At 44.8% G+C, this 27,713-nt stretch overlaps 1 protein-coding gene and 3 pseudogenes across 1 annotated transcript; 1 reads left to right on the top strand and 3 right to left on the bottom strand.

The window, feature by feature from the left end:
• Positions 1-2,390: 2,390 nt before the first annotated feature.
• Positions 2,391-3,794, bottom strand: LOC123133263 (uncharacterized; annotated as a pseudogene).
• Positions 3,795-10,256: 6,462 nt separating this feature from the next.
• LOC123133262 (uncharacterized) lies at positions 10,257-11,642 on the bottom strand (annotated as a pseudogene).
• Positions 11,643-21,994: 10,352 nt separating this feature from the next.
• LOC123133261 (transcription termination factor MTERF4, chloroplastic-like) lies at positions 21,995-23,455 on the bottom strand. Its single transcript, XM_044552773.1, has one exon. It carries the CDS (start codon positions 23,360-23,362, stop codon positions 22,175-22,177), a length of 1,188 nt encoding a protein of 395 aa, XP_044408708.1. The 5' UTR covers positions 23,363-23,455; the 3' UTR covers positions 21,995-22,174.
• LOC123138704 (disease resistance protein RGA5-like) lies at positions 23,361-26,143 on the top strand (annotated as a pseudogene).
• The last annotated feature ends 1,570 nt before the right edge of the window (positions 26,144-27,713 follow it).

Raw genomic sequence — 27,713 nt, 5'->3', positions numbered from 1 at the left:
AGAGACAGGTCTGCAACCGAAGCACAAAGATGAGAACTCGTGGACCCCTTGTTTTCTCCATAACGGCGATAAGACAGAACTTAGTGTCTACTATTTATTGGACAGTAGTATCTTATAGCAAAAGAAAATGCTAAGTTTTAAATCCAATCTTTGAATTTTTGATAATCACCCCAATAGGCTGTACCCTGAGTAACTGCATAGAGAAGCTGATCTCAACAGATAAACAAAAAAAATTTGCAGTGCTACACAGAAAGAGAAGGCAGTCGCATCTGGAATCATAGATAATACAGTGTACAAGGCAGATCTCTGTGTGATAGAGGCCATATAAATATAAGAATACCATAAAGTGTTCTTGTGAGTCTAGACTCTAGTGTGAAAAGTAGATTCATATATATCAGAGGGACATTACGCTGTGGAGAACTGGCATTACTCCCACTTCAGTAATATGCATATGGTCTACTTCAGTGGCAGCACCATAAGGACCAAGGATGTAAATTAATGGATAAATTGGACATGCATACATAAACTTCAGTAAATATAGATAAGAGTATTTTATATAACTACCTGGCTGTCGAGCATGCCCATGTTGAGAAGCTTAGCAACATTTTCTTTTATTCCACATTAACATGTCAACTGATCTCAGAATGCAGTCTTCCCCTGATACATTAACATGCTTGACCAGACAGAACTGGCCCCACAAACTATATATGCTGACCAAGCAGAAAGAATATAAGATATGTGTAAATAGAGTACGGAATGCTCTCTATCTGCATCAAGTGACCTTCCATGCATAAACATTCCTGATTTGCTATACCTCTCTTTTTCTTCCTGTGAGGAATCTTGAAAAATTGGCATTTGTGGTTGCGACGGTTAAATAGTCTGGAGATACTCCTCAGAAATAGGCCAGGTGCAGGTGAATAAGTTTTGTCAATATGTCCAGCAGAAACTTTACATCAGACTAATTAGGTTCATTTTTCTTTTATTTCAGAGATAGTTAGCCAGAATTTCTGAGTAAAACATAAGTCTAATCCCAGTGAAAAATAACAAGCTATCTTAACCTCCAATTTTGATCAAGTAAACCCCGTTTATGGAAAGTTTATCAACCTGAACAGTAGAGTGACCTTTCCCTAGTGGCGATATGCTTAGATATATCCCTCCTATTTGAACAAAATATCCAACACATTCGTCTCCAAATAAATATAAAGCACTGATCAACACAAGCATGTACAGCTTGCCTAAGTGTTTCATTTTTCCCCCTCTTGCGTCCCTTAAGTTCTTTTCTGTTTTGATCATGAAGTTCAGGGAAAGCAAGTTAACTAAACCCAGTCCAAGTCACTGAGCAGAACAAAATAGCAACAGCAGCCCAGATCTGCTGACGCTCTGCAGAAGCAACAGGACAGAGGCGCACTACATCTGATGGCTGATGTGCACTTCATCATCACCCAGGCATAATCTTTAGTAATTCATGAATTGATATTTTTGTTTTTACTGAATATATACTATTTCTCATTTTTCTCTTCTTTTTCAGATCGATATGGTTGTGATCTTTCATGTGTTTCAACAGGAAAAATGTTTGTATATAGTGCCATGGTAACAGTAGCACGGTCAGTTATCCCTGCTGCTCATTAAACACAACCAGAACAGATACATACATCACTAAGCACCAAGGATTACAAGTGCCCAGGGCACCGACTTGTGGATATGTTGCGACACTAGTTTGGTTGCAAGACATGTACTAGTCGAGCAACTCTTAAATCTTAGTCCTTGCTAAACAAAACAATTCGCAACTTTGTTAGGATGGACAACAGGTCGAATGTCTCAGTGTCGTTTCAAGGCAGAAAACTGGGATCAATTTTGTTGCAAAATATATTCTTAAATCTATGATTTCACTGAATTGTAGACAGATATGAAGGAAAAAACTTTTGCCCTCAGTGTAGGTTGTAGTGGGAAAAATCTCATATCCTTTTCTTCTTCAAATGTTCACAAGAACAAATGTTAGTTCAACCTTCATTGGATTCGCTTGTTATACAAAGCACGTCCATTGGTTTATTCTGACAATTAATGAGGGATGCTCATGATAAGACTGATTCATGTGTAGAAATTTGAAAATTTCCAAACTAAAGAAAGGTCAACTATGGTATTTAGGAACGAATACGGAGGAAGAAAACAAAAGGTTAAAAAAGAACCGACATCAATTAGAAATATATATCCAAGCATAATGTAAATACTGAACATTGAACCACAAACTTCAGTACTAACTGTCACAATATTTGTAAGAATAATCCAAATACTGAACATTGAACTACAAACTTAGTACTAACTGAAAATACAATGAAAACAAAAGGAAACATGCTAGATAAACGTCGCCATGAGAGCAGACCACACTGATATTTTCAAACATCTTCTCCAAGGAATGACAACAACAGCATATCAGAGTTCAGGAATCAATTCATCAGTTACGTCAAGAGTTAGCAATGATGAAACTGACATGTAACAGACACACTATAAAAGACAGCCAAAATCCAATTGGGCATAGAACACCGAAGTAGGAGTTACCAGTTGACTACACAGAACGAAAACTTTGTTGCGCCATACAAACATTACCAATCTTCATATCCTGTTCTTGGTTCATGTAAATTTGAAATTAGCCGGCACTTCCCCTTTGCAAGCAGTTGCATAATCCTCAGCGAGGTGTGGTGCTGCTTTCTTGTGAGGGCATATGTATTTCTCCATGAAATACTTCTCGGGCCTCATGACTACACTATAGAAGCTCAGGTCGCGATCTACAAATCCATTTTCCTTGAGAAACTTGACAACATAGTGCCAGGGTCTGAGCCGCCCCTCCAGGCTAAGACTAAGAAATGTGGGTCGATGAGCAATGTACACAGGTTCCAATCCCACCTCATATAACAAGAACTTGGACCTGCTCTTCAGAGATTCCTTTGACTTTCTCAGCACACCCGGATGCTTGCGCACAGCAATGCTCGCTTCCGCATCAGACCACCTTAACGTCTTCTTCAAGTAGTCTACTTTCGCAGTGATCTTTTCATCGCTAATGCATGCGACAGCGTGCAATGCTTTCCGGAACATACCTGAGCTACGGGGCACACCTAGACCTTCGGCACATGCCACCATCGTGCGTACGCGCTCCGGGTTGGTGGTCAGCATCCTCGGCACACGGATACACAACTTGGCAATATCACAAGCACCTAGCCCGCACTCGTGCAGGAACATGACATTGGGCTTTGACAACCTTGTCAAGGTCCGACGAGAGAAGGTAGGACGAGCGCTGGAGCGCCCGGAGGAAGTTGTGGCAGGAGCTGAAGAGGGGCAGGTAGTAGTGCATCTTGGAGATGATGGATCTAGAGCGGAAGCCGCTGTGGGCGAGCGAGACGAGGCGGGCGATCTCAGGACGCGAGAGACCGAGGCTGGCGAGCCCGGCGACGACGGGGACCAGTGTTTTGTCCACTTTGGCACAGAGGAACTGCGGGTCTTTGGCGACGACGGCGGCGGCATCGGCGCCGGAGAGGCCGAGTCCGGCGAGGAAGGCGAGGACGGCGTCGGGCTTGGCGGGGGAGTTGAGGTGGGAGAGCTTCGTGGAGGCCTTGAGGGCTTGGGGACGGGTGAGGCCGCAGGTACCGACGAGGTAATCCTCGACGGCGAAGCCTTGGTTTGAGGAAACGGGGCCCGCTGTGGCGGAGAGGAGGCGGCGGAGTGGGGAGAATGCAGCTTTGGAGGGAGAAGAGAGGATATGGGAAAGGATGGACTCTCGGAGCCGGAGCATCGCACAGGCGGCGGCGGCAGAATTTCGTGTTTTGACCCTTTTTGAAAAGAAAATCGGGATCTGACCCCAGTTCGGAAAAATTTCGGGATCTGACCCTTTTGCCTACCGCCAGAGGGCCTGGCGGTAGGATTGCGTGCCCTACCGCCAAAGCCTACGGCGGTAGGCCATTTGACGGCGACTGACGGCCGTTGGCAGCCGCTGACGTGGAAAAGGGCCTACCGCCATCCCCTACGGCGGTAGGTTACTGGAGCCTACCGCCATAACCTCTGGCGGTAGGGTCCTGTGTTCTGGATAAGGTGGGGAGGGGCTGGTTTGTGGGCCCCACCACCACTCTTCTTCCCCACTCATCTTCTTCCCCGTGCTCAGCTCCTCTTCCCCCTCTCTCCCCCTCACAAACCCCCCTAGATCCACTCCATTTGCTTGGGATTTCATCGGTGGATCCGGAGCATTTTCATCACCCAAGGTACCTCCCCCATTCCCCCTTCTTTTGATTGGCTGAGATCTTTGTTTTGTGTTGATTTGGTCAATTTATTGCAAACCCTAGGTGTTGATGTTGTTATGTGCATTTATGATGCATTTATGGCTAGGGTTGTGGTTATGTTAGGGGTTGGTGTTAGGGTTAGGGTTAGGGATGTTGGGTGGTTATGTTGGGGGTTAGGGTTATAGTGGTTATGTTAGGGGTTATGGTTAGGGTTAGTTGTTAATGGTTAGGTTAACTTTACTATGAATAGTAGTTATGCAAAATTTCGTTCATTTTGTCCATTTGTGTTGGTTGGATGACATATATGGATTGATTATATTCTTCCCATTTTCTTAGATGCATAAGGTCGTAAACGTTCATTATTTGGACAAGTCGACATTTATGCTTGGAAATGACGATGAAGGGGAAGAGGCTATGGTTTTTGACACAAGTCCAAGCTTTGATGATCTTGTAGTTCAAGTGAGAAGGGTCTTACATTGGAATGACCCAAATGCCGAGGTTAAGCTTATTGGGAGATATGACGTTGGATTGGGAGTAAAGTCCCGATTAAAGAGTATGTCCATCACCTCCCAATTGCATTGGAATGTGTACAAGGAAAAAGTAGACGCATCACAAGACAAGTCTCTTGAGATCTTTGCCACAAAGGTTGATCCTCCTCCTTTGCAAATTGATCTCAACCGCAATGCATCCTCCCCCATGCATGATGACAGTGCCGAGGTGTATGTCCCCAATTCTTCTAGCCAACCACCAAGTAGCCAACCCAATGAAGATCATATCAACGCTAGCGCCATAGTACTCTGTCATGATGCTATTCCTCATGTTGAAGAAGATGCTATTCCTCATGTTGATGATGATGCTATTGTTGCTCTAGAGGAGGATGTTTACTCGGAGAATGAAGAGATCCATTACAATCCAATTGGTAACTTGAATGTCATTGTGCGGCAACAAGACATGGACTGTACCCTCCCTCATAACCGTATGTGTGGGTATAACTCGGATGACGAGGGTCCGGAGGAAGAGTTGGATGAGGATGGGTTGACTGCGCAAGAAAACGAAATCTACAAGAAGGTGACCGGCAAGGAGAGAGGGCCATCTTTGTTTAGAGATGTGAGTCTTGCGGACAATGCAGTCGTTGATGGTGGGATGAGATTATGGTTGTCCGAGCCAACGCCGTGCCCCAAATTTAGTGATCCTCGACCAGAAAATGAGGATGAGAATGCTCATTTGAAGAAAGGCATCAAGTTTGGTTCTTTGATAGAGTTCAAATTATGGTTGTGTGACTATGCCATTAGGAACCATAGGCCGTTTGTTGTTAGTCATTCAAATCAAAAACTTTGGTACACGGTCAAATGTGACAAAGAAGGTTGCAAATGGATGGTCCGCGGTAGAAAAATCAAAGAAACCGGGCAATGGGTCTTGAAGAGTCATGTTGGCACTCACACGTGCGTACCCCCGGACAAGGCCGACCAAAGCAAAGGACACCGTCAACTCACGTCGGAGTATCTAGGATATAAATTGTTGCATCAAATAGCACATGATCCAACCGTGAAGGTCAAGTTTCTCATGTCTTCGATTGAGGAACAATTCAGACACCCGGTCAAGTACGGGAAGGCATGGATGGCGAAGGAAAACGCTATTAGGATGCTGCATGGTGATTATGAGGCCGCATATAACATTCTCCCCAAGATGTTGGCAGCAATTGCTCATTGAAACCCGGGAATGCGCCATCGGGTGGAGTCAATTGCCGGAGTGTTTCGTCGTGCCTTCTGGAGATTTGGACAATGCATTGAGGCATTCACGTATTGTCGCCCGGTGTTGTCTATAGATGGTACATTCTTGACCGGCAAATACAAGGGAACATTGATGGTGGCGATGGCCCACTCTTCAAATGATAACGTGTTGCCGGTGGCATTTGCCTTGGTGCCTTCGGAGCACGATGATAACTGAGAGTGGTTCATGGAGCATGTGAGAACCAAGGTGATAGGCAACGGAGAGGTATGCATTATATCGGATCGCCATCATGGGATTCTCAAAGCAATAGACGTTGATATTCCCGGTCTTCCAAAGCTTCAACACCATTGGTGCATGAGACACTTTGTTGCAAACTTTTACCGGGCATGCAAGAGCAAGGAGTTTTGCAAAGACCTTACCCTTGTTTGCGTAGCTTTCAATACCGCCACATTCAAGACCCGATATGATAAACTCCTCGAGGCTTTGGAAAAGAACAAAGGGGGGAAAGAATTCTTGGTTAGGCACTTTCCGGAGAAGGAAAAGTTGTCACGCGCTTACGATGAAGGAGGTATGCGATATGGGGACATAACAAGCAACATGGTGGAATGCTTCAACAATGTGTTGAAGGGTGTCCGTTCCTTGCCGGTGACCGCAATACTCAAGTACACTTTCATCAAGCTCAATGAGTACTTCCTAAAGCATTCTGCAAGCACGACCAAGTGGATTGGGGAAAAGATGGACTATCCATTAAAGGTTCATGATTGGTTGTTGCATCAAGCGCGCAAGTCTGCCAAACAACAAGTGATCACATATAATGAAAAAGAAATGATCTATCAAATCGATGAGCCGGGTGGGACAACAAGGGATGGTAGGTCTTACGGTGGAGTTGCTTACGAGGTGCGCCTTAAAAACCGTTGGTGCCAGTGTGAGAGGCCACACAAGTATCATTGGCCTTGCTCGCATTTGATAACCGCAGCACGGGTGAGAAACATGAACGTATCCGATGGCACAACGGTGTGGTTGCACGAGTTTACATTGGAAAGAACAAGGTTGACGTGGGCGCCTCAGTTCAATCCTTTCCTTGATGCCTCATAGTGGCCTGAGTATGTTGGGCCAGACATTGTGCCAGATCCCGCACTCATGGTGCCTATGAGGGGAAGAAGAAGAAAGAAGAGATTCCGGAGTGACATGGATGATCTAGCTGGATACACTGGAATGAAGCAATTTGGTAGTGGTCATTTCATGGAGCCACCGGAAAACAACAATTGTGGAGAATGCAATGACACAGGACACAACGTTAGGACATGCAAGAAACGAAGAACCAACACGGGCACTAGTCAAACACGTGGACGGAGCAGTAGCCTTGGAGGGGGCCGTGGCCGTGGAGGAAGGGCTAACATTGGAGGGGGCCGCGACCGTGGAGGAAGGACTAGCCTTGGAGGGAGCCGTGGCCGTGGAGGAAGGACTAGCCTTGTAGGGGGCCGTGGCCGTGTATCCGGTGGTTCTAGGACACGTCGGGTTGATAGGGGAAGGCCTATCGACATGTTGCTCAATCCGGATGGTTAAATAATGTGAATGGTACTACTTTTAATATGTTCATGCATGTGTTGATATATTTGCCTCTTTACATGTCAACTGCCAAAGCGTGTCTGCAAGCATATTCCCGGTCTTCCAGCTGATCAAGCATCCTTTCTTTCTCCTTCACAAGCTTTCAGAATGCTTTTTTCTCCTTAGCATCAGAAGGTTCCTCGATAAAGTGATACTTGCTGAAATCCTTCATGGCCGCATTTGCCTCATCACAACTCTTCAACCATGCTTCACATTCCTTCTTCAAGCAACGGTGTCGCTCCGCCATGATCTTCTCACACGCTATGTTCATAGTCATGGATCGACTGTCCATCCTACATGAATATACGGGTTTAAGATGACATAAACAAAAACATAAAATAAATTAAGTAGAGTACAACACTCGGTTACTTGATATGACATACAACACCAAGTTCTTAATGAGTTCAAATGTTAAGGGTACAAGTCATAGTAGTTCAAACGACGACCAAGCATAGGGTACATGTCATTACAGTCCAAATGACAAAGATTACATAGCCTCATGCAATACTATGCGGCGTATGGTCCCGGGTTGCAACAAATAACATCATTTCTTTCTTTGACCCACGCCCAATGAGATGCACGGTTCTCATCCGACGAGAATGGTTGGCGAACTAACCAATCAGTGACATGACCATGATTGCCCATGTCTATCTCAGCATATTTTGCCGTTGTCGCACACAATGTAATTTGCATTGCAAGATCACGCCTACAATTTTTTTCCGCCGTCTTGAGCTTCTTCATCAGCCTCTCCTTTTTTGTTATAAAATTTTCGGAGCGGTCTTTATTGAAATAATTATATGAAAAGGCCCTACACTCCGCATTCAACGCATCAATGGCTTCGATCCACAAGTTCATCTTTTCCTCAATCAATTCGCGTTCACGGTTCGCCGCCGCCTCAGCAGAAGTTTCAAAGAAAACGAACGGTGCCATCCTACAATTCGAAAAGTTGCTATTAAAGTAACTTAGCTTTAATTGCTTTCTTAAGCATAACCTAACCCCCATTATGTACATTAAGACTAGCACTAGATCTAGGCACACAAACTTTTCTACAACCAATTCTAAGCACATCATACATAATGAAACCACAAACATAAACCTAAATGGATCATAGTAATTGATTTGACCACACGAAAATGAGGAGCTAGGGTTTGCAATCAAATGAGCAAATGCAAAGTAAACAAAGGTATCAACCAATCAAAATGAGGGGAAATGAGAGAGCCACCTTGAGTAATGAAAATGGTAAGAATCCACCGGAGAAATCTCAAACAAATGAGAGAGATTTGGGAGGCTCTTGTGCTTCAAAGAAAGAGGGGGGGAGAGTTGAGCTCGGTGGAGAGGTGATGTGGGCTGAATGAGTGGTTGAGGAGGGGGGGGGATATCCAGCCCCTCCCCACCTTATCCAGAACACAGGACCCTACCGCCAGAGGTTATGGCGGTAGGCTCCAGTAACCTACCGCCGTAGGGGATGGCGGTAGGCCCTTTTCCACGTCAGCGGCTGCCAACGGCCGTCAGTCGCCGTCAAATGGCCTACCGCCGTAGGGTATGGCGGTAGGGAACGCAATCCTACCGCCAGGCCCTCTAGCGGTAGGCAAAAGGGTCAGATCCTGAAATTTTTCCGAACTAGGGTCAGATCCCGATTTTCTTTCCAAAAAGGGTCAAAACACGAAATTCGGCCGGCGGCGGCGCGGGCGGCGACAGAGATTCGTTTTCTTGGATGGAATGGAATGCGTACTCCCCTCCTCACTGTGAGGAAGGAGAAAGCCAAGCCTGGTGCGTGTGGGCTCTATTGGACGGGGGGTTTGGATGGGCCTACCTTTGTGTTAACTCTGTTCCAAAAAAAAAATTCTGGATGTATCACTCAAAAAGAAAAAAAAAGAAAAAACTATGATGTTTGTAGTAGTTCTCAACTTCTCATAGAAGGAAAAAAAAGGTTATGATGTTTGTACTTTTTCTGCGCAATGATAGGTTGTGATAGCAAAGAATCGCTCATGTTACTTTGTTTCGCCGAATCTCACTGTCGTCCAAATGATGATTTGAAAGGCAAGGCAATCAATCAGAAACTTGTGATAGCAAAGGATCGTTCCTGTTAAACTTCCATCAGAAACAATGTTGAGGCAGCGATGTCTATTTTGTGGAACAAACCGATAATGGAAAGAGCAAAACTCAACACCAATGGCTCATACATGGAGTGCAAAGGGGGTACGGGCATGATTCTCAGTTATTCTAAAGGCTCGATTATTTTTAGCTCTTGAGGACATATTTACACTTGCAAATACTCTCGAAGCCGAACTGTCAGCTATAAAAGAGGGAATTCCATTAGCACTTCAACGGAGCAATTTACTCATTGATGTTGAATTTGGATCGTCTGGAGGAAGTCTCATTGATCGACTATAAAGGGTTTCCCCCCACTTTATATTATAAATCCACAATCCCAACATACAACAGGCATACAACTAAAAAAAGAAAAGAGCAAGAATGGTAAAGGTACAAGACAGAGCCACTAACAAGCGCAAGCCTGAGAATTGAGGCCCTCGGCGAACACAATCCTGCAAACTTAGTACTAACTGAAAATACAATGAAAACAAAAGGAAACATGCTAGATAAACGTCGCCATGAGAGCAGACCACACTGATATTTTCAAACATCTTCTCCAAGGAATGACAACAACAGCATATCAGAGTTCAGGAATCAATTCATCAGTTACGTCAAGAGTTAGCAATGATGAAACTGACATGTAACAGACACACTATAAAAGACAGCCAAAATCCAATTGGGCATAGAACACCGAAGTAGGAGTTACCAGTTGACTACACAGAACGAAAACTTTGTTGCGCCATACAAACATTACCAATCTTCATATCCTGTTCTTGGTTCATGTAAATTTGAAATTAGCCGGCACTTCCCCTTTGCAAGCAGTTGCATAATCCTCAGCGAGGTGTGGTGCTGCTTTCTTGTGAGGGCATATGTATTTCTCCATGAAATACTTCTCGGGCCTCATGACTACACTATAGAAGCTCAGGTCGCGATCTACAAATCCATTTTCCTTGAGAAACTTGACAACATAGTGCCAGGGTCTGAGCCGCCCCTCCAGGCTAAGACTAAGAAATGTGGGTCGATGAGCAATGTACACAGGTTCCAATCCCACCTCATATAACAAGAACTTGGACCTGCTCTTCAGAGATTCCTTTGACTTTCTCAGCACACCCGGATGCTTGCGCACAGCAATGCTCGCTTCCGCATCAGACCACCTTAACGTCTTCTTCAAGTAGTCTACTTTCGCAGTGATCTTTTCATCGCTAATGCATGCGACAGCGTGCAATGCTTTCCGGAACATACCTGAGCTACGGGGCACACCTAGACCTTCGGCACATGCCACCATCGTGCGTACGCGCTCCGGGTTGGTGGTCAGCATCCTCGGCACACGGATACACAACTTGGCAATATCACAAGCACCTAGCCCGCACTCGTGCAGGAACATGACATTGGGCTTTGACAACCTTGTCAAGGTCCGACGAGAGAAGGTAGGACGAGCGCTGGAGCGCCCGGAGGAAGTTGTGGCAGGAGCTGAAGAGGGGCAGGTAGTAGTGCATCTTGGAGATGATGGATCTAGAGCGGAAGCCGCTGTGGGCGAGCGAGACGAGGCGGGCGATCTCAGGACGCGAGAGACCGAGGCTGGCGAGCCCGGCGACGACGGGGACCAGTGTTTTGTCCACTTTGGCACAGAGGAACTGCGGGTCTTTGGCGACGACGGCGGCGGCATCGGCGCCGGAGAGGCCGAGTCCGGCGAGGAAGGCGAGGACGGCGTCGGGCTTGGCGGGGGAGTTGAGGTGGGAGAGCTTCGTGGAGGCCTTGAGGGCTTGGGGACGGGTGAGGCCGCAGGTACCGACGAGGTAATCCTCGACGGCGAAGCCTTGGTTTGAGGAAACGGGGCCCGCTGTGGCGGAGAGGAGGCGGCGGAGTGGGGAGAATGCAGCTTTGGAGGGAGAAGAGAGGATATGGGAAAGGATGGACTCTCGGAGCCGGAGCATCGCACAGGCGGCGGCGGCAGAATTTCGTGTTTTGACCCTTTTTGAAAAGAAAATCGGGATCTGACCCCAGTTCGGAAAAATTTCGGGATCTGACCCTTTTGCCTACCGCCAGAGGGCCTGGCGGTAGGATTGCGTGCCCTACCGCCAAAGCCTACGGCGGTAGGCCATTTGACGGCGACTGACGGCCGTTGGCAGCCGCTGACGTGGAAAAGGGCCTACCGCCATCCCCTACGGCGGTAGGTTACTGGAGCCTACCGCCATAACCTCTGGCGGTAGGGTCCTGTGTTCTGGATAAGGTGGGGAGGGGCTGGTTTGTGGGCCCCACCACCACTCTTCTTCCCCACTCATCTTCTTCCCCGTGCTCAGCTCCTCTTCCCCCTCTCTCCCCCTCACAAACCCCCCTAGATCCACTCCATTTGCTTGGGATTTCATCGGTGGATCCGGAGCATTTTCATCACCCAAGGTACCTCCCCCATTCCCCCTTCTTTTGATTGGCTGAGATCTTTGTTTTGTGTTGATTTGGTCAATTTATTGCAAACCCTAGGTGTTGATGTTGTTATGTGCATTTATGATGCATTTATGGCTAGGGTTGTGGTTATGTTAGGGGTTGGTGTTAGGGTTAGGGTTAGGGATGTTGGGTGGTTATGTTGGGGGTTAGGGTTATAGTGGTTATGTTAGGGGTTATGGTTAGGGTTAGTTGTTAATGGTTAGGTTAACTTTACTATGAATAGTAGTTATGCAAAATTTCGTTCATTTTGTCCATTTGTGTTGGTTGGATGACATATATGGATTGATTATATTCTTCCCATTTTCTTAGATGCATAAGGTCGTAAACGTTCATTATTTGGACAAGTCGACATTTATGCTTGGAAATGACGATGAAGGGGAAGAGGCTATGGTTTTTGACACAAGTCCAAGCTTTGATGATCTTGTAGTTCAAGTGAGAAGGGTCTTACATTGGAATGACCCAAATGCCGAGGTTAAGCTTATTGGGAGATATGACGTTGGATTGGGAGTAAAGTCCCGATTAAAGAGTATGTCCATCACCTCCCAATTGCATTGGAATGTGTACAAGGAAAAAGTAGACGCATCACAAGACAAGTCTCTTGAGATCTTTGCCACAAAGGTTGATCCTCCTCCTTTGCAAATTGATCTCAACCGCAATGCATCCTCCCCCATGCATGATGACAGTGCCGAGGTGTATGTCCCCAATTCTTCTAGCCAACCACCAAGTAGCCAACCCAATGAAGATCATATCAACGCTAGCGCCATAGTACTCTGTCATGATGCTATTCCTCATGTTGAAGAAGATGCTATTCCTCATGTTGATGATGATGCTATTGTTGCTCTAGAGGAGGATGTTTACTCGGAGAATGAAGAGATCCATTACAATCCAATTGGTAACTTGAATGTCATTGTGCGGCAACAAGACATGGACTGTACCCTCCCTCATAACCGTATGTGTGGGTATAACTCGGATGACGAGGGTCCGGAGGAAGAGTTGGATGAGGATGGGTTGACTGCGCAAGAAAACGAAATCTACAAGAAGGTGACCGGCAAGGAGAGAGGGCCATCTTTGTTTAGAGATGTGAGTCTTGCGGACAATGCAGTCGTTGATGGTGGGATGAGATTATGGTTGTCCGAGCCAACGCCGTGCCCCAAATTTAGTGATCCTCGACCAGAAAATGAGGATGAGAATGCTCATTTGAAGAAAGGCATCAAGTTTGGTTCTTTGATAGAGTTCAAATTATGGTTGTGTGACTATGCCATTAGGAACCATAGGCCGTTTGTTGTTAGTCATTCAAATCAAAAACTTTGGTACACGGTCAAATGTGACAAAGAAGGTTGCAAATGGATGGTCCGCGGTAGAAAAATCAAAGAAACCGGGCAATGGGTCTTGAAGAGTCATGTTGGCACTCACACGTGCGTACCCCCGGACAAGGCCGACCAAAGCAAAGGACACCGTCAACTCACGTCGGAGTATCTAGGATATAAATTGTTGCATCAAATAGCACATGATCCAACCGTGAAGGTCAAGTTTCTCATGTCTTCGATTGAGGAACAATTCAGACACCCGGTCAAGTACGGGAAGGCATGGATGGCGAAGGAAAACGCTATTAGGATGCTGCATGGTGATTATGAGGCCGCATATAACATTCTCCCCAAGATGTTGGCAGCAATTGCTCATTGAAACCCGGGAATGCGCCATCGGGTGGAGTCAATTGCCGGAGTGTTTCGTCGTGCCTTCTGGAGATTTGGACAATGCATTGAGGCATTCACGTATTGTCGCCCGGTGTTGTCTATAGATGGTACATTCTTGACCGGCAAATACAAGGGAACATTGATGGTGGCGATGGCCCACTCTTCAAATGATAACGTGTTGCCGGTGGCATTTGCCTTGGTGCCTTCGGAGCACGATGATAACTGAGAGTGGTTCATGGAGCATGTGAGAACCAAGGTGATAGGCAACGGAGAGGTATGCATTATATCGGATCGCCATCATGGGATTCTCAAAGCAATAGACGTTGATATTCCCGGTCTTCCAAAGCTTCAACACCATTGGTGCATGAGACACTTTGTTGCAAACTTTTACCGGGCATGCAAGAGCAAGGAGTTTTGCAAAGACCTTACCCTTGTTTGCGTAGCTTTCAATACCGCCACATTCAAGACCCGATATGATAAACTCCTCGAGGCTTTGGAAAAGAACAAAGGGGGGAAATAATTCTTGGTTAGGCACTTTCCGGAGAAGGAAAAGTTGTCACGCGCTTACGATGAAGGAGGTATGCGATATGGGGACATAACAAGCAACATGGTGGAATGCTTCAACAATGTGTTGAAGGGTGTCCGTTCCTTGCCGGTGACCGCAATACTCAAGTACACTTTCATCAAGCTCAATGAGTACTTCCTAAAGCATTCTGCAAGCACGACCAAGTGGATTGGGGAAAAGATGGACTATCCATTAAAGGTTCATGATTGGTTGTTGCATCAAGCGCGCAAGTCTGCCAAACAACAAGTGATCACATATAATGAAAAAGAAATGATCTATCAAATCGATGAGCCGGGTGGGACAACAAGGGATGGTAGGTCTTACGGTGGAGTTGCTTACGAGGTGCGCCTTAAAAACCGTTGGTGCCAGTGTGAGAGGCCACACAAGTATCATTGGCCTTGCTCGCATTTGATAACCGCAGCACGGGTGAGAAACATGAACGTATCCGATGGCACAACGGTGTGGTTGCACGAGTTTACATTGGAAAGAACAAGGTTGACGTGGGCGCCTCAGTTCAATCCTTTCCTTGATGCCTCATAGTGGCCTGAGTATGTTGGGCCAGACATTGTGCCAGATCCCGCACTCATGGTGCCTATGAGGGGAAGAAGAAGAAAGAAGAGATTCCGGAGTGACATGGATGATCTAGCTGGATACACTGGAATGAAGCAATTTGGTAGTGGTCATTTCATGGAGCCACCGGAAAACAACAATTGTGGAGAATGCAATGACACAGGACACAACGTTAGGACATGCAAGAAACGAAGAACCAACACGGGCACTAGTCAAACACGTGGACGGAGCAGTAGCCTTGGAGGGGGCCGTGGCCGTGGAGGAAGGGCTAACATTGGAGGGGGCCGCGACCGTGGAGGAAGGACTAGCCTTGGAGGGAGCCGTGGCCGTGGAGGAAGGACTAGCCTTGTAGGGGGCCGTGGCCGTGTATCCGGTGGTTCTAGGACACGTCGGGTTGATAGGGGAAGGCCTATCGACATGTTGCTCAATCCGGATGGTTAAATAATGTGAATGGTACTACTTTTAATATGTTCATGCATGTGTTGATATATTTGCCTCTTTACATGTCAACTGCCAAAGCGTGTCTGCAAGCATATTCCCGGTCTTCCAGCTGATCAAGCATCCTTTCTTTCTCCTTCACAAGCTTTCAGAATGCTTTTTTCTCCTTAGCATCAGAAGGTTCCTCGATAAAGTGATACTTGCTGAAATCCTTCATGGCCGCATTTGCCTCATCACAACTCTTCAACCATGCTTCACATTCCTTCTTCAAGCAACGGTGTCGCTCCGCCATGATCTTCTCACACGCTATGTTCATAGTCATGGATCGACTGTCCATCCTACATGAATATACGGGTTTAAGATGACATAAACAAAAACATAAAATAAATTAAGTAGAGTACAACACTCGGTTACTTGATATGACATACAACACCAAGTTCTTAATGAGTTCAAATGTTAAGGGTACAAGTCATAGTAGTTCAAACGACGACCAAGCATAGGGTACATGTCATTACAGTCCAAATGACAAAGATTACATAGCCTCATGCAATACTATGCGGCGTATGGTCCCGGGTTGCAACAAATAACATCATTTCTTTCTTTGACCCACGCCCAATGAGATGCACGGTTCTCATCCGACGAGAATGGTTGGCGAACTAACCAATCAGTGACATGACCATGATTGCCCATGTCTATCTCAGCATATTTTGCCGTTGTCGCACACAATGTAATTTGCATTGCAAGATCACGCCTACAATTTTTTTCCGCCGTCTTGAGCTTCTTCATCAGCCTCTCCTTTTTTGTTATAAAATTTTCGGAGCGGTCTTTATTGAAATAATTATATGAAAAGGCCCTACACTCCGCATTCAACGCATCAATGGCTTCGATCCACAAGTTCATCTTTTCCTCAATCAATTCGCGTTCACGGTTCGCCGCCGCCTCAGCAGAAGTTTCAAAGAAAACGAACGGTGCCATCCTACAATTCGAAAAGTTGCTATTAAAGTAACTTAGCTTTAATTGCTTTCTTAAGCATAACCTAACCCCCATTATGTACATTAAGACTAGCACTAGATCTAGGCACACAAACTTTTCTACAACCAATTCTAAGCACATCATACATAATGAAACCACAAACATAAACCTAAATGGATCATAGTAATTGATTTGACCACACGAAAATGAGGAGCTAGGGTTTGCAATCAAATGAGCAAATGCAAAGTAAACAAAGGTATCAACCAATCAAAATGAGGGGAAATGAGAGAGCCACCTTGAGTAATGAAAATGGTAAGAATCCACCGGAGAAATCTCAAACAAATGAGAGAGATTTGGGAGGCTCTTGTGCTTCAAAGAAAGAGGGGGGGAGAGTTGAGCTCGGTGGAGAGGTGATGTGGGCTGAATGAGTGGTTGAGGAGGGGGGGGGATATCCAGCCCCTCCCCACCTTATCCAGAACACAGGACCCTACCGCCAGAGGTTATGGCGGTAGGCTCCAGTAACCTACCGCCGTAGGGGATGGCGGTAGGCCCTTTTCCACGTCAGCGGCTGCCAACGGCCGTCAGTCGCCGTCAAATGGCCTACCGCCGTAGGGTATGGCGGTAGGGAACGCAATCCTACCGCCAGGCCCTCTAGCGGTAGGCAAAAGGGTCAGATCCTGAAATTTTTCCGAACTAGGGTCAGATCCCGATTTTCTTTCCAAAAAGGGTCAAAACACGAAATTCGGCCGGCGGCGGCGCGGGCGGCGACAGAGATTCGTTTTCTTGGATGGAATGGAATGCGTACTCCCCTCCTCACTGTGAGGAAGGAGAAAGCCAAGCCTGGTGCGTGTGGGCTCTATTGGACGGGGGGTTTGGATGGGCCTACCTTTGTGTTAACTCTGTTCCAAAAAAAAAATTCTGGATGTATCACTCAAAAAGAAAAAAAAAGAAAAAACTATGATGTTTGTAGTAGTTCTCAACTTCTCATAGAAGGAAAAAAAAGGTTATGATGTTTGTACTTTTTCTGCGCAATGATAGGTTGTGATAGCAAAGAATCGCTCATGTTACTTTGTTTCGCCGAATCTCACTGTCGTCCAAATGATGATTTGAAAGGCAAGGCAATCAATCAGAAACTTGTGATAGCAAAGGATCGTTCCTGTTAAACTTCCATCAGAAACAATGTTGAGGCAGCGATGTCTATTTTGTGGAACAAACCGATAATGGAAAGAGCAAAACTCAACACCAATGGCTCATACATGGAGTGCAAAGGGGGTACGGGCATGATTCTCAGTTATTCTAAAGGCTCGATTATTTTTAGCTCTTGAGGACATATTTACACTTGCAAATACTCTCGAAGCCGAACTGTCAGCTATAAAAGAGGGAATTCCATTAGCACTTCAACGGAGCAATTTACTCATTGATGTTGAATTTGGATCGTCTGGAGGAAGTCTCATTGATCGACTATAAAGGGTTTCCCCCCACTTTATATTATAAATCCACAATCCCAACATACAACAGGCATACAACTAAAAAAAGAAAAGAGCAAGAATGGTAAAGGTACAAGACAGAGCCACTAACAAGCGCAAGCCTGAGAATTGAGGCCCTCGGCGAACACAATCCTGCACACGACACGACGAAGACAGGGTAGTGACCCGCTCCCGGAGGAGGCCACACGCTGTCAACTCCACTGATGCCAACCATAGTCGATCCACCATCCCTCTCTACCTCCGAAGAAGGCCCCTACCCTCTCGCCTCGGACCGTAGGATGCCACGCAGTCGGCAGGTAGAGCCATTCACCGTCGAGCTCGTATGGCCAGAACCAAGTGGATGCTAGGGAGAGGACGACAAGCATGGTCACCTCACCTTGCACTGCCACACCCCATACATCGCCACCACCGCAGCCCGAACCAACGTCAACCATAAGCAGCCAAGCAGGAACATCATTGAAGAAGATAGCCCACCTCCTGCACCAAAGCCTCGACCACCCTTCCGCTGACCAAAGGTGGCGCCTTTCAAGAAGAAGAATGACATGGCGCGCCAGCACCACCCAATTGGAGAGTTTGGGCTTTCACCTAGGCCGTGGAGGTAGAGGGTAATTAAGGGAAGGACCTCGATGCCGCCACTAGATGAGAATGACACGGAGTGCCGCCGGCATCGTGGCCACACAGCAGCTGGCCAAGGGTTTCCCCGGGTCCATATACCCACCATATCCTCCATCCCCAACCGACCGCCTGAACTGGGCAGCGCAGACCGGCGAGGCAGGAAGAAGCGCAAAGGAGGAGGCCACCACTTCCAGATCTGCTCCAAGAGGTCAACGGGGAGACCCCAAGAGCCAGCTCCATGCTCCAAAAATGTTAAACATATATCAAATAAATGTTTAAAATTTATATGCAAAATGTTGATACCTTACAAAAAAATATTTGTGACATTCTAAAAATGTTCACGTATTTCAAAAAATGCATATCAAATAAAAAAATGTTCAGTCTTTCAGATGCATATGAAATATCTACAAAGTTTACGAAAAAATTAGACATCAAAGTTGTATTTGAAAGAACTAGTAATCATTGTATTTAAAAATGCTAAACATGTATTAAAAAAAGTTAAATTGTATAAAAAAATTCTTGATGTATATAAAAAATGTAGACATCAAAAAATTTATTTGAAAAAATGTTAATTGTGTATTTTAAAAATGTTTAACATGTAGGAAAAAATATGTACATGAAAAATGAACATAGAAAACCGAGGGAAAACGATACAAACAAAACATAGAAAACAAAAAAGACAATTAAAAAGGTTCTAAACCGATGGAAATCATAAAGAACATAAAGAAAACAGATAAAAAGAAAAAAAACCAGAGATGACCGGTGAAAAGGAAGGATAAATTAAGAAAACCAAAGAGCTCCAAACTAAACTAATACTCTACGAAGTTGAAAGGAGTTCATCTCTACTTCTCAAACGGAGATAAAGATGGTGATATGGTGATATGAGTAGTAAACCTTGCATCGATGTATACTTTTGGACTTGTTTAATTTTGGCGCACGTACTCTACTGATTAAGCTCGACTTGATGCGACTTGATTGGGAAATCGGTGCGAGCAGTTGCTTTTATTGCCAGTACCTCAGCAGCACAACATCGCATTTATCTTCAAATATTAAACATGCAGCATTAAAACATATGGAATTTCTGGCTTCAAGTTTTGAAATCTACCTACTGTAGCTTCTTTACACAATGGGAAAGCATGGATGGAGATCAGAACAGCATTGCATGGAGCACATGATTTCAGTTGATTTCAGAACAGCAATCAAACTCCAGGATTCCTACTACTCCTCGCCTATTTATCCGAACAGAACACCATTGATAATACGCAAACCTTAATTTGCCGGTGAGGCCTGCCTGATGGCCACCGCGACGATGAAACACAGGGAATCAGAAATGTAAAAGAAAGGCACCGGAGATGATCACACAAGTGGAACGCATTGTTAGTCATACGTAACGAGTACATACATATATTATATATTCCAATTTAAATAATCTCAAGTTCGAAATAATTCATCTTTGCTTCTCGGGCAGAGAAAAAGATGGGTATTAATACCTGCAGCTGCAGGCTGCTTATGAGCAGGTAACAATCTCGATTTCAATTTGAAAATACCCACTAAAAAAGATACACACAACAGCTGATATCATAAAAAAAAAATCTCACAACTGTGTGTGTATGATTTTGCAGTAGGCACTAAAAATATCAACAGCAGCTGATATCATAAAAGGATTCAGGCAGTATGCATCTTAGGCGGAAAAAAAATTATGTGTCTAAATAGCTGTTATGCTCTACTACGCAAGGAGGCTCGGATCTAAATAAATGAATCAAGTCACTGATCCAATAAAATTTTGTCCATCAGTAGTAACTTATACGGAATGCTATTTTTTTTTAAGAAATCAAGAAATATGCATGGTATGTGAAGGATCAGCGAATCTCAGTACAATTTCAGTAGGCTGGAGCTTGGCTTCAAATTTCGACACTGAATAATGTCTATTTAAGTTAAGGCACTCTTCAAGTTTCGACACCACCAATTAAAATTTAAATGAAGCGTGGAACTTCATTAAATAATGTCTATTTAAGTTATTATAAGGCACTCTCCAAGTTCATGTGCAATGTTATCTATACCCAGGTCATGCAAATAGAAAAACTATGCTCTTTAAATCTGTTGTGACCATTACCTACATAGCGACTTCACAGTGGCAGCAATGAAAACAGTACTCTTGTATGTATATATGCACCCCCGATGAACCTGTATGGAAACAAGAGAAAATACGAGGGGCAACGACAAGGAAAGCTGTTACCAGATCATAAACAGCGGCAATCTGACAACCAAAGCACAAGAACGCCAATACAAGGAAGCACTTACAAAAAATCTGCAAACAAGATGACAAGTAGATAGGTACAGGCACACAGTTTGTTTTTGTTAGACACCGCTCCGGCTCACCCACCGGCCACCGCTGAGGGGGTGACCAAACTCAATCCCAGGGTGACGTCGCACGGCAGAAGGTGGCAACTCGTCCCGCAATACCCAATGTGTCTGTCATCAACTTCAGCTCCAGACAGTGGCGGAGCCAGGAAATGTGGATCAGGGGGGCCAAGTGTCGTCAAAGTAGGTTAAGGAGGGCCAAAGAATAGAAAAATAGACTTTTAGCATCAAAATATGTCTAATTGTGCACTGTTCATCAGTGAATTAGCAAGAAATTCCAAATGTCGGGGGGGGGGGGGGGGGGGGCAAGGCCCCTGCTGGTCCCCCTGTCTCCGCCACTGGCACCAAATGGAGTCATGGAGCTAATCACCAATAGCAGTAGGGTGCTGGCAAGGGTCGATCACCATGTGGATATGGTCTCCAACTCCGCGGCGGCGAGGTTATCGGTGGTGACCCTCGTCGTGCCCAAGATGGGGTGGCGCATCGGACCGATACCGGTCGAGGAGGCAATGAATCTGGCCAGGTACCGGGTGTTCAATGACACCAGCAGGCGGAGAGCCCTTGAGTCCTTCAATATCCACTGCTAGCTCTATTTCTATGAGTTTGGGTTCTCCTCCTTTGCCCTCAGTGCAAGCAGTAGGTTGTAGTGGGAAAATCTCATAGCCATTTCTTCTTCATATGTCCACAAGAACAAGTGTTAGCTCAAACTTCATTGGATTTGCTTGTTATACATGGCACCTCAATTGGTTTATTCTGACAATTAATGAGGGGTGCCAATGATAAGACTGATTCATATGTAGAAATTTGGAAATTTCCAAACTAAAGAAAGGTCAACTGTGGTATTTAGGAATGAATAAGGAGGAAGAAAACAAAAGGTTAAAAAGGAACCGACATCAATTAGAAATATATATCTAAGCATACTGTAAAATACTTAACATTGAACTACAAACTTTAGTACTAACTGTCATAATATTTGTAAGAATAATCCAAATACTGAACATTGAACCACAAACTTAGTACTAACTGAAATATGATGCAACTGAAAATACAATGAAATCAAAAGGGAACATGCTAGATAAAAATTGCCATAAAAGCAGACCAGACTGATATTTTGAAGGATCTCCTCTAAGGAATGACAACAACAGCATATCGGGGGTTCAGAAATCAATTTATTACTAGTTACATCAAGAGTTAGCAATGAGCAAACTGGCAAGTAACAAACACACTAGAAAAGATAGTCAACATCCAGTTAGGCCTAAACACCAAGGCAGGAGTTACCAACTTACTACACAGAGTGAAAACTTTCTTGCGCCATACACAGGTTACGGATTTTCATAGCCTGTTCCTGGTCCATCTAAATATGAAATTAGTTGGCACTTCCCCTTTGCAAGCTGTTGCATAGTCTTCAGCGAGGTGTGGTGCAGCTTCCTTGTGAGGGGATATGAGTTTCTCCATAAATACCTTCTCAGTCATCTTGACCGCAGTAAAGAAGCTCGGGTCACCATCTAGCAGTCCATTTTCCTTGAGAAACTTTATAACATAGTACCGGGGTCTCAGCCGGCCCTCCAGGCTAAGACTGAGAATTACAGGTTGATGAGCAATGGACATGGGTTCCAGCCCCACCTCAGAGAGCAGGAACTCAGACCTGCACTTCAAAGATTCCTTTGACTTCCCCAGCACCGCCGGATACCTGCGCACAACAATGCTTGCTTCAGCATCAGACCACCCGAACGTATTCTTCAAGTACTTCAATCTGGCGACGATCTTCTCCTCGCTGCGAAACGCGACAGCCTGCAGCGCTTGCCTGAGCATCCCAGAGCCACGGGGCACACCTAATCTTTCGGCACATGCCACCATCGCCCGGACACGCTCGGGGTTGGTGCTCAGCATCCTAGGCACACGGATACACAGCTTGGCAATATCACAACCACCTAGCCCGCACTCCCTCAGGAACACAACATTGGGCTTGACAGCCTTGTCGAGGTCCGACGACAGAAGGTGGGATGAGCGCTTGAGCAGCCGGAGGAAGTTTTGGAAGGAGCCCAAGAGGGGCAGGTAGTAGTGCAGCCTGGAGACTATGGCTCTACGGCGGAAGCCGCCGGGGGCGAGCGAGACGAGGCGGGCGATGTCGGAACGCGACAGGCCGAGGCCGGTGAGCCCATCGACCACCGGAGCCAGGGTTTTGTCCACTTTGGCGCATAGGAGCTGCGGGTCCTTGGCGACAACCGGGGCGACGTCGGCGCCGGAGAGGCCGACGCCGGCGAGGAAGGCGAGGACGGCATCGGGGTTGGCGGGGGACTTGAGGTGGGAGAGCTTGGTGGAGGCATTGAAGGCTTGGGGCCGGGTGAGCCCGCAGGTGTCGACGAGGTACTCCTCGACGGCGAATCCACCGGGGTTCGGGGAAATGGAGCCGGCGGCTGCCGATGCGGAGAGGAGCCGGTGGAGGGGGGAGATGGCCGGGCCAGAGGTGGAGGAGAAAGAGAGGAGATGGGCAACGATGCGCCCTCGGAGGCGGAGCATGGTGCAGGCGGCCGCCGGCGGCGGCGGCGATGGCGGCGGCGGTCTACTTGTGTTGTGGGGAAGGAAAGAAATGGGGGCTGCAATTTTCGGTTCTCGTCGTTCGCTTCAGCAGTGGGCTCTAATTGGACCCATTTTTTCATCACGTAGGCTTACCTCTTCGAATTTTAATCGTTAGACATTGGATATTTCCCCTAATTTTTTTTGAAAACTTTGTTTTTGCCACTCTAGCTTTTGACAACTTTACTTCTGCCACTCTAGAATTTGACATTTCACTTTTGTCACTCTTAGTTTTTGACAATACATCATAATTGCCATTCCATGGCAAAAGTAATAATTTTAGGGTGGCAATTGTGATACATTATCAAAAGCTAGAGTGGCAAAAGTGAAATGAAAAAATATTGCTTTTGCCACAAAATGGCATATGTAATATATTGTCAAAAGCTAAGAGTGGCAGAAGTGATATGTCAAATTCTAGAGTGGCATAAGAAAATTGGGCAAAAGCTAGAGTGGCAAAAACAAAGTTTTCCCAATTTTTTTCTCTTTGATTTCCTCTTTTTTTTCTTGTTTGTCATTTTTTATTTCACCTAAATTTTCCCGCAAATTTCCGTTTTTCTATTTTTGGGTTGTATAATTTGTAATATGTTTTTTATAGTTTCTATGTTAACTTGTTTATATATATTTTACTATCCATGTAAACAAATTAAGCTTGATACTACCTATAAAAACTACTTGTTTAACCACAAAGCTATGAGAAAGGTTCTTGCATCAATTCAAGTCCTAGCATTGTGGTTATGGATTTCTGGATGTCGGCAATCTACAATGAGGGCAACATGCCTTGCAGGTATTGATGGCCCAAGGGAAGAGCTTGTAAGTTTTTTGATGGATTCCCGGAAGAAACTCAAAATCGTTTCCATCGTAGGGTTCGGAGGGTTGGGTAAAACTACTCTAGCGAAACAAGTGTATGATGACATTAGAGTGCAGCTTAATTGCAAGGCCTTTATCTCCGTATCCCAAAGACCAGATGTGAAAAGCCTTCTCAGTGGCCTACAGTTAAAGCTCGGGATGGAGGATTCTTTCTCAAGCTCATGAGGTGCAAGACATCATTGACCGACTTAGAGAACACCTCAAACATAAGAGGTATTTTTATTCTTGTACGCACGTATATACTTGCATGGGCCATTACTCATCAATTGTGTGATTTGGACAGATGTCATTTTAAGGTTTTTTTGTGCATTGTTTGGTGTGACTTGAAAGAGTTGTACTCATGAGTCATGACAACGAGACTTTTAAGGCCAACACCGAATCTTGTGAGGCGTTTCCACTATGGAAAAGTTGTGTTAGCTTGTATCAATATGACAATATTATATGATCAAAGACATATATAAAAAATCTTCTTGGTGTACCTTACTTTTACAATACATTACAGTTTAATCAATATAAATAAGGACAGTGATATTAGAGCTTGAACCCTTTGTTTTAAGTTAAACCATATGTATGCCATTGTTTCCTTAAACTTAGAAAGACATGTTCATCATCCTATTTTTTCTTCATTATTAGTTTTAATGCTTTCTTATGCACCTTATGACCATGTACTAACTTGTGCAAAATTGCAATAGATACTTTATTGTAGTTGATGACTTATGGGATCAGCCGACATGGAATATTATTAGTTGTGCCTTTCCGGAAAACAGTAATGGAAGTAGGGTAATGGTAACCACACGATTGGATGGCATAGCTATGAGGGCATGCCACAATGATCGTACATGCATCTACAAAATGAAGCACCTCAAAGAGCAAGATTCAAGAAGATTATTTTTTGATAGAGTATTTGGGTCTGAAATTGTCTGCCCACCACAGTTTAAAGGAATTTCAACTGACATTCTCAAGAAGTGTGGTGGAGTACCGCTTGCAATTATCACCATAGCTAGCCTATTAGCTACCCATGAAGCAAGATCACTAAATAAATGGGAGAGCATAAAGACTTCTCTTGGTACTAAGTTTGCCACAGAGCCCACCATGGAAGAGATGAGGAGTATACTAAACCTTAGCTACATGCATCTTCCCGTTCATCTCCGACCGTGTTTTTTGTACCATGGCATGTATCCAGAACACCGTGTGATCAGAAAGGATGACCTGGTTTGCCAATGGATAGGCGAAGGCTTTGTTTGTAATTTGCACGGAGTGGATTTGGAAGATGTTTCCAAAAGTTATTTTGACGAGCTTATCAATAGAACTCTGATTCAACCTGAAGAAATATGCTATGGGGACGTGGTTTCTTGCAGAGTACACGACATGATGGTTGATTTGATCATAAGCAAGAATAAAGAAAACAATTTCATTAGTGTGGCATATAACTATGAAGACATGGCAAGATTACAAAGTTGCAAGTACAAGGTTCATCGGTTATCCCTGAAGTCCAGTGTTGGTGGTGCAACATCGGAGATCCTTGCTACTAGCATGTCACAAGTTAGATGATATGCACGGTTTGGAGAGTCCAAGTACACGCCTCACCTTTCACAGTTTAAGTATCTACGGGTTCTATTCTTTGAGTTTCCAGATGGATGGAACATGATAGTCGACCAAACTGCAATTGGCCATTTATTTCTGCTTAGGTATTTGAAGGTCTTAGCCAGACTAGCAGATGTAGCACTCCCTACTGAAATTCAAGGGCTTGTGCATTTGGAAAGTTTGGAGTTATCATGTCGGTCAGTGCAAAGCTTTCCATCCGATATAACTTGCTTGGCCAACTTGTTTCACTTGGCTTCTACATCAACACCATAGCCTCTCCGATGAGTTGTGAGTAGTTTACCATAGACCTTCGGGTCCATAGTTATTAGCTAGATGGCTTATTCTCTCTCTCTCTGAATCTCAATACGATGTTCTCCTCGATCTTCTTGGAGATCTATTCGATGTAACTCTTTTTGCGGTGTGTTTGTCGAGATCCGATGAATTGTGGGTTTATGATCAAGTTTATCTATGAGAAATATTTGAATCTCCTCTGAATTCTTTTATGTATGATTGGTTATCTTTGCAAGTCTCTTTGAATTATCAGTTTGGTTTGGCCTACTAGATTGATCTTTCTTGCAATGGGAGAAGTGCTTAGCTTTGGGTTCAATCTTGCGGTGTCCTTTCCTAGTGACAGCAGGGGCAGCAAGGCACGTGTTGTATTGTTGCCATCAAGGATAAAAAGATGGGGTTTATATCATATTGCTTGAGTTTATCCCTCTACATCATGTCATCTTGCCTAATGCGTTACTCTGTTCTTATGAACTTAATACTCTAGATGCATGCTGGATAACGGTCGATGTGTGGAGTAATAGTAGTAGATGCAGGCAGGAGTCGGTCTACTTGTCACGGACGTGATGCCTATATACATGATCATGCCTAGATAATCTCATAATTATTCGATTTTCTATCAATTGCTCGACAGTAATTTGTTCACCCACCGTAATACTTATGCTATCTTGAGAGAAGCCACTAGTGAAACCTATGGCCCCCGGGTCTATATTTTATCATATAAGCTTTCAATCTACTTTTATTTGCATCTTTACTTTTCCAATCTATATCATAAAATACCAAAAATATATTTATCTTATCATATTATCTCTATCAGATCTCACTTTCGCAAGTGGCCGTGAAGGGATTGACAACCCCTTTATCGCGTTGGTTGCGAGGTTCTTGTTTGTTTGTGTAGGTACGAGGGACTTGCATGGAGCCTCCTACTGGATTGATACCTTGGTTCTCAAAAACTGAGGGAAATACTTATGTTACTTTGCTGCATCACCCTTTCCTCTTCAAGGGAAAACCAACGCAGTGCTCAATAGGTAGCAAGAAGGATTTCTGGTGCCGTTGCCGGGGAGGTCTTCGCTCAAGTCAAGACATACCAAGTACCCATCACAAACTCATCTTCCTCGCATTACATTATTTGCCATTTGCCTCTCCTTTTCCTCTCCCCCACTTCACCCTTGCCATCTTATTCGCCCTCTCTTTCTCCTCTTTTTCGCTTGCCTTTTTGTGTGCTTGTGTGTTGGATTGCTTGTCACGATGGCTCAAAATAATACTAAATTGTGTGCTTTTCCAATACCAATAATAATGATTTCCTTAGCACTCCGATTGCACCTCTTAATGATGCTGAATCTTGTGAAATCAATGCTGCTTTTTTGAATCTTGTTATGAAAGATCAATTCTCCGGCCTTCCTAGTGAAGATGCCGCTACTCATCTAAACAACTTTGTTGATTCGTGTGATATACAAAAGAAGAAAGACATGGATAATGATATTGTTAAATTGAAGTTATTTCCGTTTTCACTTAGAGATCGTGCTAAAACTTGGTTTTCGTCTTTGCCTAAAAA

This window comes from Triticum aestivum, chromosome 6B, assembly GCF_018294505.1.
Source record: "Triticum aestivum cultivar Chinese Spring chromosome 6B, IWGSC CS RefSeq v2.1, whole genome shotgun sequence".
Classification (NCBI taxonomy): domain Eukaryota; kingdom Viridiplantae; phylum Streptophyta; class Magnoliopsida; order Poales; family Poaceae; genus Triticum; species Triticum aestivum.
The sequence above is the reverse complement of the archived record's forward strand: the minus strand, read 5'-3'. Positions and strand labels throughout refer to the sequence as shown.